This window comes from Ursus arctos, unplaced genomic scaffold (genome assembly GCF_023065955.2).
Source record: "Ursus arctos isolate Adak ecotype North America unplaced genomic scaffold, UrsArc2.0 scaffold_14, whole genome shotgun sequence".
Classification (NCBI taxonomy): domain Eukaryota; kingdom Metazoa; phylum Chordata; class Mammalia; order Carnivora; family Ursidae; genus Ursus; species Ursus arctos.
In genome coordinates this window covers 339,423-353,735 of record NW_026622808.1, presented here as the reverse complement: position 1 = coordinate 353,735, position 14,313 = coordinate 339,423, and the positions used below count along the sequence as shown (strand labels likewise).

The following is a 14,313-nucleotide window of genomic DNA, read 5'->3' as shown; positions in this document are numbered from 1 at the left end:
GTCATTAGGGGGTTGGAACTCCCAGCCCCACCCCAACCTCCACCAATCGCCAATGATTTAATCAATCGTGCCTATGTAATGGTCTAATCAGCGTCTGCTTAATCAATGAGAACTACGTAATGGCTTCTGGGTTGGTTAGTGCATCCATGTAATGTGGGAAACAAAGGCAGAAGAAAAATTACTACATTTCCTTACCAGTTACAGCCCTGACAAGTCCTTGAAACAGAGTGACATTCCTCTAGGAACTCAGGTGCCGCGATAGTAATACCTGGCTAAGGGCAAAAGGCAATCTTAGCGCGCGACCCCCGGGGTTCCTGTAAGTCTACTTTAACATATAAAAACTCCTTTGGGGGCACCTGCGTGGCTCGTTGGTTAAGCAGCTGTCTTCAGCTCGGGTCATCATTTCAGGGTCCTGGGATCGAACCCCTGTTGTGCTCCCTGCTCAGCGGGGAGCCTGCTTCTTCTCCCTCTCCCTCCCCTCATGCGAGGACATGTGCGCTCTCTCTAATAAATAAATAAATAAATAAACAAATCTTAAAAAAAAAAATTCCTACGGAAACTTCCTTTATCTCTACCCCCCAAAATATATATTGGCAATCATCCCCAAGCATAGGACCCACAGATATACATCTGAAGGGTCTCATGACTAAGGCTTTGTTAGACAGTAATAAATAACCTTTCCCAACAACAGCCAGCCCCCTCAAGGTCCTGGAAACCTTGCTCCCAAAACTCCTTAGAGACTTACGCTGTCCTTAACCCTCTCCCACCTTGAAAGTATATAATGGGCCACTCCTCATGACCAGGTGCAGCTCTTTCTGCCCACGGGGCCTGTCCCTGTCCTTCAATAAAATCACCTTTCTGCACAAAGACATCTCAAGAATTCCTTGTTGGCCGTCGGCTTCAAACGCTAACATCTTTCATACATCACATGCACTGGGGGCGTGGTGCAGCCCGACCCCACTGGGGCAAGGCTGCTGTGCCCGGGGCCCTTCCAGACCGCATCCTATGTAGCTCTTCACCTGGCTGTTCATCTGTACGCTTTACAGTATCTCTTATAATAAAGTGGTAAATGTTTAACTAAATGCTTCCCTCAGTTTTGTGAACCATTTGAACATGTTATCGAAGAAGGGGTCCTAATCAGTTGCAAACACAGGTGCCAATCCGGACTTGTGACTCGTGTCTAAAGGAGGAGCGGTGCTCTGGGACTGAACCCTTAACCTCTACAATCTCACACTGTTTCCAGGAAGTGCCCCGATTGAGTCTCATTTGTACCACGTATGGTCGCTGCCTGCCGAGATTCGCGAGTGACCTCGTGATGTCGTAAAACATCCCAGAATACTTTAACGGGGAGCACAGACTTCAGACTCAAAGGAACCTAATTTCAAGGCCCAGACCTGGTGTTCAGGATCAGTGTCCCTGGATAGGTTAGGAGACTTACCTGCCACGCCCACCAAAAACGTGTAGCCCGAGTGCCAAAATCCAGTGAAAGTAAGTATGAAAAGTCCTTTCTAAGATATAAAATGCTATGTAACATAGGTACTATCATCATAAATGAGAAATGAATGACACTCGAGAGATATGGGGACCTGCGCAGGTCACACTTCTGGGCGGAAGCACAGGCAAAATCCCCAGGGTACTGACTGCCTTGGGCTACTTTTTTTTTCCCCCTTGGGCTATTCTCAATTTAAATTCTACATCGCCTCCCAACTGTCAGTTGTCAGTGTGTATAGGAGGGATCAGATTCTCCTAAACCCTCATTTTAACCTGCCCTTTCCCCTTTATTCCGCAGTCTTTTACCAGAGTGGCTAATAAGTAGTAATAAAAGCTACTGGTTCGGGTTTAATTTCACTCTCCGCTCCAGGTACCAGTCAACATAAGAGGAGACAAGAAACAAACCTCAAATATCTGTTAAAGTAGGTCATTTCAGTCCCCCAAAACGAGTTTACATACTTCCTACTTAATCTTCTTAACTTTCACAGCACAAAGGGCAAACCATAATATATGCAAATCTGTAAATAATTGGTTAGGCAGTCAGAGGATGTCAGGATGCAGCGCAGGCCCTCACAGAACTGTATTACAATAAATGAATACGATAAGGCCCACGTACGTAGAGGGTATGGGACAACATGCCTAAGTAACTCGGAAATGAGTAGAGGGTGTAAAACGAAAGGCACAAGGAGCCATATGTCAGCCAGGTGATAACGCTGCTTCCCAAGGAGAGGCAGAGTAACAATTCTGAAACCGCTGTTGGAAGGGAAAAATTTTCCTCCACGCTTCAAGATTCTTCCAGCTGGTCTAAGATTCAAACTGACATCAGACAGATTAACAAAAGAAAAAAATCAAAGTTTAATCATGTGCACAGGAAGACCAATACTGACATTAAGACCCAAAGAAATGACAAAAGCTGGCAAAGAGACAATAAATCTGAGAGGAACTGACCAGACAAAAGCTTATGTTCAGGAGCTTCAATTAATAAGGAATTCTACACAGATTTTGGGCTGGGCTGTAAAGTGGTAAAAAATAACAACGGTTATACAGCTTTCTCGGTTCTAAATTCCCTATCTCTGATGATAAAGATGTCTCTTTGCCTCCTGGTACAAGGAGGGTACATTTGAGATGGAAGATTTATTTCCTGCCTTCTGGACACAAAGGAGGATCAGACTGTTCTTGCATGGCCCGTTTTTAAGGAACTTTTAATTCAGAAAAGACAATATGCCAAACGGTCACATTTAAGGGCAGACTACTCTTGGCCCCTATAGCACTATACAAGTAAACTGAAATTAAACAGGTAAGTACGTGGATGGTGGATAAGTTTCTGTCTGCTAGACAGAGAAGTTACAGATAAGCAAGAGGAGAAGGCTAGAATGATCCATGTAATGTTGGATTCGAGTTAGAGACATCACTGTGAACTCAGGGATAGTGTAATAAGGGTGGAGATGAACAACCACAGACTTTGTGTACACACACTTCTGTTTCCCAGCTCTGTCCCCTGAGGGCTGAGAAGCCACATCACTGGTATCAACAAGCAAGCCACTGGCCAACCCGTATTTTCTAACTCTATTCTCTAATAAAAGGAACTAGGGCCCCTTGGAGAAACGGCAGATTCTAAGACCGGGGCAGAAAATATACAATATAAGCCTAGAAACTCACAGTACTGGAAAATAAGGAAGTAAGGAAATCCTCAAAAACAACAATAAACCAAACAAAAATTGGTAACGGTATGTCAAAGTGACAGGGAAGACAACTGGAAGAGCCCCCCCCCCCCCCCCCCGCTGAAGCTGGAAGTCTGATCAACAAAGCAGAATAGGGGATTATAACCTACAGTATACAGTATCCGCAAATCCATACTGATACCAAAGACTGAATAAATACTAAATGCGTGAGAAAGGACAAATTTTTCCTATAGAAAAATGCCAAATAATTTCTACAGATGCTCTGGCCTCAAGGAGGTAGAGCGTAACTGCCCACTCCTTAAGTGTGACCTGTGCAGAGAGACTCCACTCCAAAGAGGACAGTTCGGAAAGGAGGGAAAAGAGACTCACTTTACTGGAGGGCAGCCTGAGAACCAGGGTCAAGCTTACCACCAACAGTGGCAAGTCCTGTTGACTGCATCACCCTTGACAGGACCTGATAAGAGCGCTTCGCTTCTCTGGTCTTCCCAAAACCCATAACCACAGCTATGAACCATGAGAAAAACAACAGACTAGCCCAAATTGAGGACCGTTCTACAAAATACCGGAGCCCTATGCCTCAAAACTGCTGTGGTCATCAAAAACAAGGAGAGTCTGAGAAAATGTCACAATCCAGAGGAGCCTACGGAGACATGACGACTAAATGTAACGTGGAATCCCAGATGGGATTCTGAGAATGAAACAGATTAGGAAAAAACTACTGGGATCTGAATGAAGCATGACTTTCAGTTAGTAACAATGTATCAGGCTCTCTCGTTAGTTGTAACAGAAGGTACCATGGTAACAGTAAGAGGTTAACTATCAGGGAGACTGGAGGGGGGTGGTCGGAATAAAACGGGTGGATTGTATCAAAGATGGACTGTATCAATGCTGACATCCTGGTTGTTAGTATTTTATCACAGTTTGCAAGATGTTACCATTGGGGGAAACTGCGTGAAGGGTACAGGGATCTCCATGTATTGTTTCTTACAACAGCAAGTGAATCTATGATTATCTCAAAAGAAAAATTTTTTTCCATTCTGGACCTTTTACTTGGAATAACCTGTCCCCTGCTTCGTATAAGCTGTATGACGTTTTGCTGTTAAGGATTTGAGAGATTCAAGGCATTGATAAATCAAGAGTTAATTCCTCAAGGGAATAAAGTTTGAAAAGAAAAAAAGTTTACTTAAAAAAAAAAACATATCCAAAAAATGAACTGAACTTATTAAACAAAAACACAAAACACAGAGTGGGCTCAGCAGCGTTCTCAACATCCTGGGGAAGTGCTGGGCTGAGTCAATGAGGATTAGCCTGTCTCAGCGGTGAAGCCAGCAACACACGGACAACTCGTGGCTCTCCGTTTACCATCTATCAGTCTGTCCTGCGGCTGCAGGCAGTCTGTCTAAGCCAGGAACGGCAGAACTGTTTTCCCCCCAATGATGACGTCTACTAAAAAGTTCAAACGAATCAAAGAGATTCATTCAGCTCTCAAGGGACAGATCTCAGACTCCAGAACCAAACAGCACCTATGACGAGATGACCAGTGCATAGCCCTAGACCAGACAGCTTTTTCTAAAAGACGTGGCAAAGTGCCACTGACTCAAGAGAATTAAGACCATTTTCCTCCTGCAATGACTTCCCTTTCCCACGACAATCTACACTTCCACAACCCTGAGTGTCAGAGCTACTCTCATCTGAGGCAAGGGTGCACAGAGTAACGACCTGTATTTGTCGCTTTGTAAAGATTCAAAATGAAAGGGCATGACACGTATACTCCATGAAATCATACCACCTTAAACTTTTATGTTTCGTATTTAGTTTTTGTATTTGTCTCCTTTTGGCTACCTCCCTCCCCATGTTTTTCCATAAATAAAACTGTACTTTTTCAAGGCATCTCAGGTTTGATGTCAAGTAGTCCCATTTCAATCCCTCAGTAAACAAAAACACATATATAAACGACTTGCCTAAGATTATTCCTTCTGCAAACTGATTAGCAGGCTTGAGGTTTACAAATTCTTAGTAAATCCTCCAAATTGAAAGCTTGAAAAAAAGGGGGAAATACACAATGCAGTTTGCATCCAGTGGAATATTAACCGCACAGCTGAACAGATTGACACGCGTGGGCAATGAGTGAGAATGGAAACAAGATACACGGCATGTGTGTTTACATAAATAAAACACGTAATTGTTTTATATGGAGACGTAGTTGTAATTTTTGAAAGATTTTATTTATTTATTTATTTGACCGAGAGAGAGTACCTGCGCACAAGCAGAGTGGGAAGCAAAGAGAGAGGGAGAAGCAGGCTCCCCGCTGAGCAAGGAGCCCGCTGCGGGGCTCGATCCCAGGACCCTGGAATCATGACCTGAACCGAAGGCAGACGCTTAAGTGACTGAGCCACCCGGGCACCCCTATAATTTTTTTAAAATCTAGCAGGCCCAGACAGCAAACATATCTTGACAGTGGTTGTGTGGGGCCAGAAAACACTCACCACATACAGTCTATAAGCCTATAAGGTGTTTTATTTTTACACACTAAGACTATGTTCATATTGTCATTCCATAATTGTTTTTTTTAATACACAGATTCATGCATTTTAATCTTCCTCAGTAAAACTGACCAACGATTAAGCATCTAGAATTATTTATACATTCCTTTATGTATGTTCAGGCTCTAATTACCCTACGTGTAAGAATCACCATTGGGCATCTACAAATACTCTAAATTTTAAGGCAGATACTCATTAGCTGGCTGCATGACACCTACTAGTCAATGAACGGCCTTTTGACAATTAGGATTTCAATTCCTCAAGACAGAACCCAGGGTTCAGAGTTGACTCTGGACGGAAGAGAGAATGAGAGTTCTAAAAAAACAGGGATTCGTTCCACTTTCCATCAAAGGGTACCCATTCCACATTTCAATGGTGGTGTAAAGACCACAAACATCAGACAGAACGAAGTATTAAAGGAAGGTATGACTGCCGATCTTAGAGCCCTCCCCCCTTTCACCCATCATTTCCCAGGTAATTCCTTCTCTCGAGCCCCTTCCTCAAATGAGATACTGCCCTAAGGATTTCTACCCAAACGCTTGCTTCAGGCCCCAAATGTTGTGCCTCAGATAGAAACCTCAAAAGCAATTTACTGTCCTCCAGATTACTGGCCAAACTAAACCAGAATCCATAATAATCCGAATTACAGTACGTCTGACAACTCTTCTTCTCTTGTACCAAAGTATATTTGGTAAAAGTGCGTACTACAGCTACAGAGGACTGTGTTGTGGGGGGGGGGGTTAAATTTATTTATTTGTCAGAGAGAGCACGCATGCGCGCACAAGCACGGGGAACAGCAGAGGCAGAGGGAAAAGCAGGTTCCCCACTGAGCGAGGAGTCCCATGTGGGGCTCCATCCCAGGACCTGAGCCGAAGGCAGACGCTCGACCGACTGAGCCACCCAGGTGTCCCAAGAGGGCTGTATTTTGAGGGGCGCCTGGGTGGCTCAGTCATTAAGCATCTGCCTTCGGCTCAGGGCCTGATCCCAGGGTCCTGGGATCGAGCCCCACATCAGGCTCCTCCGCTGGGAGCCTGCTTCTTCCTCTCCCACTCCCCCTACTTGTGTTCCCCCTCTCGCTGGCTGTCTCTCTCTCTCTGTCAAATAAATAAATAAAATCTTCTTTAAAAAATTAAAAATTACATAAAAATTTAAAAAAAGACGGCTGTATTTTGAGGACAAGCTGCTGCAAAATTTTAGAGTCACAGAAACATTACGAGAGAGAGAGGTGATTATTTAAAAAAATATTCCCTGTCCTCCCAAAAATCTATATACCCAAAATACCACGTAGACTTTATGTCATAATAACCGGCAGCACTGCAAAATCTTGATGTTTTCACTGTCGGTTTCTTTTTCACACACAAACCCTAAAACGGTAAGATACTTGCTATATTCAACACGTGCCAGAAAAGCAGAGTCCACTGTGGCCGCACCGAGTCCTAAACCACGGGAACATTTTTACATCCAGCAGTACACACGTTTTACTGCAAGTCAAGCCTAAATTGGACAGAAAGTTACCAAATCTGATCACGTCCCTCTTACTCTGTGCCTACCAAAAGAAGAATCAAGGGTGGATACAAAAACCATAACCCTTTTCTACTTAGAGAAAGCTCTCCTGTTTATCCAGGGCTTGCTTTCTATGGTTACACTGTAGCGGAGACCTCGACCTCGAAAGGCATCTTTGTTTACTAAGATTGTAACTTAAATTGAAATATTTTTATAGGAAACTTAATATTATTAAAACCAAAAATATGCTACGCCTACAGATCTGAGAATCCACACTGCGAAACATGTACTGCTCATTGTTAACCAACAGGGTTAAACCCTTTGTCAAATCAACTCTTCCTTGGCTGGGCCACTAGAGAGTGCTAGACGTGCAGTTAGACAGGACCCGAGTGATACAGCAATGACCCTCCCCCCCACAAAATCCGGAGCAGAAAAGATGAAGGACATTAGGATTCCTGGCTGGTTTAGTACCAAAAGGTATTGCAACACTGACAGATCTGAAGTTTGAGGTGTTTATCACCACCTCCTGTCTGTCAATAGCTCAAGTGCTTACAAGTGAATAACAGAGACGTTACTTCAACAGCTTCCAAACTCAGTAACTGACATTAAAGAATTAATCCGAGATATATATATATATATATATATATATATATATATATATATATATATATATGGCAAAAGAAAAAGTGATTCCTTCCTTTAGGAAAGGAGACAAAGTTAATGATGGGTTAAACTTGACTCCTTCAGCTCTGTTAAAAATTTACAGGGGAAGGGGAGAAGAGAAAGAAGAAAAAAAGGGGATTCCTTAAGTAAGGAATCCAGCGTTGAGAGGCATTTACACACACCACATAAATCTCAACCAATGAACCAACGACATGGAGCAGTCCAAGATTATCACCTGAAGATCATCAATTTCAACCAGGATTGTTTTTAGGAGCACATAATTCCATTAGCAAGAATCTCATTCTGATCCTAATAGAAATCATCGCTGATTTTAGATCATTTTAAGAGGTGATGTTTCCCGACACCATCACTAATAAAAAGAAAGAAAACTGGTACTTGACATTCCCTACAATCTCAGTGGATGTTTTCAAAAAAAAAAAGAAAAAGAAAAAAAGCTACTCAAGGTGGAAAGAGCCTCACAGACCTCCCGATCTCACTAAACTGCAAAATCGCGTTACACCGTAACAAGATTTACTCAGATAATACCGTTATTTTCTCATTTCCACATTAATAAGCCTAACGAGACGTATCTGAAAAATGTAACACCAAATGTAATTTCCTCAACGTCTCAGGGAGGTGATCAGTTTCTTACTACAGGCTCTTAACGCAGAAGGCATGCCACTGTCCCACCTTCCCACCAAATCCATCTTTCCGTTTAAATCCACTCCTCCGTAGCTACAAGCGATTCTCCAAAACACACCGTGATGGTAACGAAATGGCTTTCCCAGATACAGGTGTACACAGTGGCCTGACTCGCTCCATTTCCGACTGCTCACTCCCGCTTACCCCCTCCACCCACGCTCAAATCTGAAATGAGGCGGGGCGTGCCATCTCCCTGCATTCGTTCCTGCAGACCCTGGAGCCGGTGCGGCCTTCTGCCCGAGCACCGCACAGTTGTAGCTTCACCCTAACAACTCCCGACCGCGACACACGGTTCCGTTTCCCTGAGCCAGGTAAGCCTTAATGCACACACATTAACGGGTGCTCAGTATGGTGGCAGGGGACTGACCCACAGCGCACCACCCAAGAGGCCCCGGAGTCTCTGTCCCTTTACAGTTTTCTGACCCGGGTTTTCTCATTGCCCCCCTCCCCGCCCCCAAACCGTCCCCCGCCCTGGCGAGCTCCTTGGTGAGGCCTAGCGCTGGCACCTCGGACCCCTGGCTCCTCCGTACCAGGCTCCCACAGCCAGCCCGGAGAAGAAAACCGCCCCTTCCCAGAACTGCGCTCGCCCACCCCCCGGAACTGGACACGCCCCAAACCCCGCCCCTGCTCCGTCCCCACCCCCGCAGCGGAGGGGGGAGGACGATGGGGGAAGGGAAGAGGGCGCGGGAGGACCGAGGCGGAGGAGAACGGGAGGAGGGAGGAGGAGAAGGGGGAGGGAGGATGAGAGAGGGGAGGGTGGAGGGGAGAGGAAGGAGGGGTGAGGGGAGGAGGAAAAAAGGGGAGGGAGAGCAGAGGGAGCAGGGGGAGGGGAGGGGGCAGGGAATAAGAAAGGAGAAGAGCCCTCTCGGCCCCCCCGCCCCGCCCCGCCCCGCCGGCGAGCGCAACCCGGGAGGGGCCCGCGGGAGGCTAACAGGCCCTCCCTTCCCTCTCCTCGCCCCCAGCAAGGCCCCCCACCACCCCCTTGCTGAGCAACGCCGCAAACAGAGGGTCTCCGCTGGCTCCCAGCCCAGCCCGCGGCTTTCCGGGCGAGAGGGGTCGCACCTTGCGCTTGCGGGCCTCCGCCGTGCCGCTCCACACGAAGCACTGGTAGATGGCCCGCAGGTTCTGCTTCCAGTTGTCCACCTTGAAGCTGCTCAGGTGCGAGCAGCCCGGCGGCGTCACCACCAGCTCCGCGTCCATGGCCTCGCTCTCCGGCTCGGGCCGGGAGACCATGGGGGGCAGGGCCCGGCCGCGCGCGGGGGGCGGCGAGGGGGACGAGGACGACGCCAGCGCGGCGCGGGGGAGCTGCTCGGCGGCGCGCCCCGGCCGGCCGGGGAACGGCGCCGGGAACAAAGCGCGGGCGGCCGCGGGGCCGGCGGACAAAGACCCGGCTGCGCGGACGCCAAGGAGGAGGCGGCGGCCAACCAGGCGCCGCCCGCGCTGCGCTCGCCGGGTTCGCGGAGCGCGGCGCGGGGCGGGGCGCGGAGGCCGCAGGCGGAGGTTACGTCATCCCCGGCCGGCCGCGGGCGCCGCAGTGCGCAGGCTCCGGCCGCTCCCGGGCCCGCCCCGCCGCCCCCCGCGCTCGCAGGCTCCCGGGCGCTCCGCGCCGACCAGGGCCCGCCCCCGCGCTGACGCCTGCGGTCGCTGTCGTTAGCTGTCGGCGCAGGGTGCGCGGTTCCGAGCTCCCTCCCTGCGGGCCGGCCGCTGGCCGCTCCCGATCGCCCACGGAGCACTGCGGAGGTGGGGGCCAGCCGAGGAGCGGGTGACGCGGGCTGTCCGTCGGGGCACGGAACCGGTTTGCACCGGCCTGAGCTCTGCCGCAAAGAGGCGGAGCAGCGGGCTGGGCCTCGCAGATAGGTGCGGAGCCCCAGCCTGGGCTTGCCCACCCCGGGCAGTGCTTTCCTGGTTCGCTGTCAGTTTTGTTGGCGACGGGAGTCCCTCGTCTGGGGCTCTGCAGGCCTCTCCCGTCTTTGTGGCCTGTCTGGTAGTGGCTGGGCATTGAAATGATTAAGACCATGACCTACTTTGAGAATCCCAGGATGGGTGCCGTACGATTTCACTCACTCAGAAGTGAGGAAGCAAAACGAACAAAGGAAAAAAACAAACAATACTATCCGGGTGCTTAAAAAAAACAGAACGAACTGGTGGCTGCCCGAGGGAAGGTGGGTGGGGGCATGGAAGAAATAAAGGGGATTAAGAATACACTTAAATTGATGAGCACTGAGAAATGTATAGAATGGTTGAGTAATTATATTGTACACGTGAAACTAATATAACATTTACGTTATTTATACTTCAATGAGAAAAAAACCACAGATTGGAATGTCAATTGTTGCAGCCACTGTGGAAAGCAGTAGGGAGGGTCCTCAAACATTAAAAATAGAACTACCCCATGAGCCAGTAATTCCACTGCTGGTTAGGGACCCGAAGAAAAGAACAGTAACTCCAGGATATATGCATCCCTCTGCTTATTGTAGCATTATTTATAATAGACAAGATATGGAAGCAACCTCAGTGTCAATCAATATGTGAATGGATAAAGATGTGGTGTATATACACAATGAAATATTATGGCCATAAAAAAGAATAAGAGCGTGCCATTTGTGACAGCATGGACGGACGGAGAAGGTATTATGCTAAGTGAAGTGAGTCAGACACAGAAAGACAAATACTGTATGATTTCACTTCGATGTGGACTCTGAAAAACCAAATAAACAACAAAAAAAACAGAAACAGACCCATAAATACAGAGAACAATCTGGTGGTCACCAGAAGGGAGTGGGAGATGGGAGGGGATGCGCAAAAAGGGGTGAAAGGGAGTGGGAGGTACAGACTTGAGGTTATGGAATGAGTAAGTCATGGGGATGAAAGGTACAGCGGAGGGACTAGTTAATGGTAATGTAACAGGGACAGATGGGAGCTACATTCATTGCTGGGCATTGAAATGATTAAGACCATGTCCTACTTTGAGAATCTGTATACGGTAATGTATAGCGACAGATGGGAGCTACATTGGCGGTGAGCAAAGCAAAATGTATAGAGTTGGGGAATCGCTATGCGGTACACCTGAACCAAATATAACATGTGTGTCAACTGTACTTGAATTAAAAAAAAAAAAAGAATCCCACAATGTAGTGGGATAAATAGCGACATTAGCAAGCAATTCCAGTAATAAGAAATTGCAGAGATAAAGGAAAGTGCAGGTAACGTGAAAACATTTCAAGAACATTTTACCCTAACCCTGCCCTGCAGTCATAGTGGAGGGGACCCAGACAAGTTTAGTATGCTTTACATAAGCACAGAAGGATGAGTAGGAGTTGGTCAGTTTTTAAAAATAAGTGACATGGTGAGAGATTTGCCTTGAACAGTATTTCGCACCATCCATGAGACTAACACGGTCTAAAATATTATTCTCTCTATTTTTTTTTATTGTTGTTTTCCAATTTAGAGAAACTTAAAACACTCATGGAATTGTGCTTCCAAGATGGTCAGGTAATACCCTACACTAGTCCTTGGCCAGATAACAGCTGTGATCTCTGGACAGAATACAAAAACAAACACCTGAAAGTATTGGAGAGTGAACCAAAGCAAGCAGATTCAGGAGGGAGCAGACCCTTGGAAGACGGGACTTGCCCAAGGAAGTCACCTGTTTTTTATGGCTTGTAGATTGAGGACAGGCTACTCTTGGAGGTACCCAGACAGGGAGGCTGAAACTCTGACCAAAGACCGTCCCCTCCCCACCCCTTTCTGGACTGAGGAAGCAGGAGAAGAGTACAGAACAAACCACTGAAAAGTGAGGAGAGAAGAAAGGGGAGCCCAGAGTCTATGCACAAACTGGTTCTAAGTATCTAGCTGACCACTTAGCCACTCATGGATAATTCCACCGAGCCCAAGTAGAACAAAAAGAAGTGAGCAGAGATTAAAGCTGCAGCCCAAGAAATAGTTAAGTTCTAAATTAGTGCCTTTTAAAAACAAAAATATCAACTCTCTTTGGAGGTATACAACAAAATCCATGCTGAAAACAGTATAACATTTATAACATTCAGGATACAATCCAAAATTACTTGACATTTGCAGCTAGGATTCATTTTCAAGGGATAAGACAGAAATGAACAACCCTAGAAGCATGAGATGTTAAAATTAGCACGTGAGGACTTCAAAGTGGCTATGCTAACTGCGCTTGGTGAAGTAAAGGACAATATCCTTCAAATCAATGAAAAGATAGGAAAGAGCAGTGAAGCATGAACTATATATAAGAACTGGAACTCAAGTACACGGTATCTCCAATAAAAAGGTCACCTTAAGACCAGAACAGAAATGACATAGGACAGTAAGTAAACTTGAAAATAGGTCAGTTGAAATGATCCAATCGGAACAAAGAAAAAACATGGAAAAATTGAGCAGAGCCTCACAGACGCATGAGACAATACCGAAAGGCCTAACGTAAGTGTGATTCCAGTCCCCATCTCAAGGAGAGGGGGGAGAATATGAGACTGAAAATATATTTGAAGAAATCATGGTAGAAATTTCCCCCAGTTTGGTGAAGGATAAAAATGTTTAGATTCAAAACTGCCGTTGAATCCCAAGGAAAATAAATGTGAAGGGGCGCCTGGGTGGTCAGTCAGTGAAGCGTCTGCCTTCAGCTCAGGTCATGATTCCAGGGTCCTGGGATCGAGCCCCACATCAGGCTCCCTGCTCAGAGGGGAGTCGGCTTCTCCCTCACCCCCGACTTGTGCTTGCACTCTCTCTCTCTCTCTCTCAAATAAATAAATAAAATCGTAATAAAATAAAAATAAATAAATAAATGTGAAGAAAACATGCTGAGTCACAACACAGTTTATTAAAAACAAATAATAAAGAGCAAATCTTGGTAGCAGCTAGAGAAAAAAAAAGACATTATATGCAGGAGAGCAATGATAGGTTTTTAAAATCAGAAACCTTGGAAGCCAGAAGACAGTGGAACAACATTGAAAGTACTGAAAGACACTTAAGTATTGCAAATGTCGGGATTTCTTTTTCTAATTTTTTAAAAAGATTTATTTATTTATTTATTTTAGAGAGAGAGCATGTGCCCAAGTAGGGGGAGGGGCAGAGGGGGAGACCCTCAAACAGACTCCCTGCTGAGTGCAGAGCCCAATTTAGGGCTGGATCCCACGACCCACGAGATCTTGACCTGAGCTGAAACCAAGAGTCAGATGCTTAACTGACTGAGCCACCCAGCTGCCCCAGGATATCTTTTTTATGGCTGAATAATATTCCAGTGTATTTATATAGCTACACCACATTTTCTCTACCGTGTTCAATGGAATATTATTCGGCCCTTAAAAAGGAAATCCTGCCATTCTCCATAACATGGATGGACCCCGAGGGCATCATGCTAAGTGAAATAAGTCAGAAAAGACATTATATGTGGAATTTAAAAAAAAAAACAGAAAACCAACCAACCAACCAACAAACAAACTCACAGATGCAGAGATTAGATTGGTAGTTACCAGAGACGGGGTTAGAAGGATAGGCAAATTTGTATGGTGATAGATATTACTGAAACACAGATAATAATCATTCTGCAACATATACTTATGTCAAATCATTTTATTGTGCACTGAAAACTAATGTTATATGCCAATTATATCTCAATTTAACAACAACAAAATAGCACACAGCAAAGTTTTATTTAACTTTATTAACAAGGGACAATAGGAAGATATACACAAGTCAAAATATCATAT

At 46.0% G+C, this 14,313-nt stretch overlaps 1 protein-coding gene across 1 annotated transcript in view; it reads right to left on the bottom strand.

Moving 5' to 3' along the window:
• The window catches only part of USP22 (ubiquitin specific peptidase 22), a 39,004-nt gene extending 29,005 nt beyond the window's left edge, over window positions 1-9,999 (bottom strand). The window contains exon 1 of the mRNA XM_026521187.4: window positions 9,647-9,999. Within this exon, the coding sequence (XP_026376972.1) occupies window positions 9,647-9,817 (171 nt within the window). The 5' untranslated portion in view covers window positions 9,818-9,999. The remainder of the gene's footprint in view (window positions 1-9,646) is intronic.
• Between the last annotated feature and the right edge of the window lie 4,314 nt (window positions 10,000-14,313).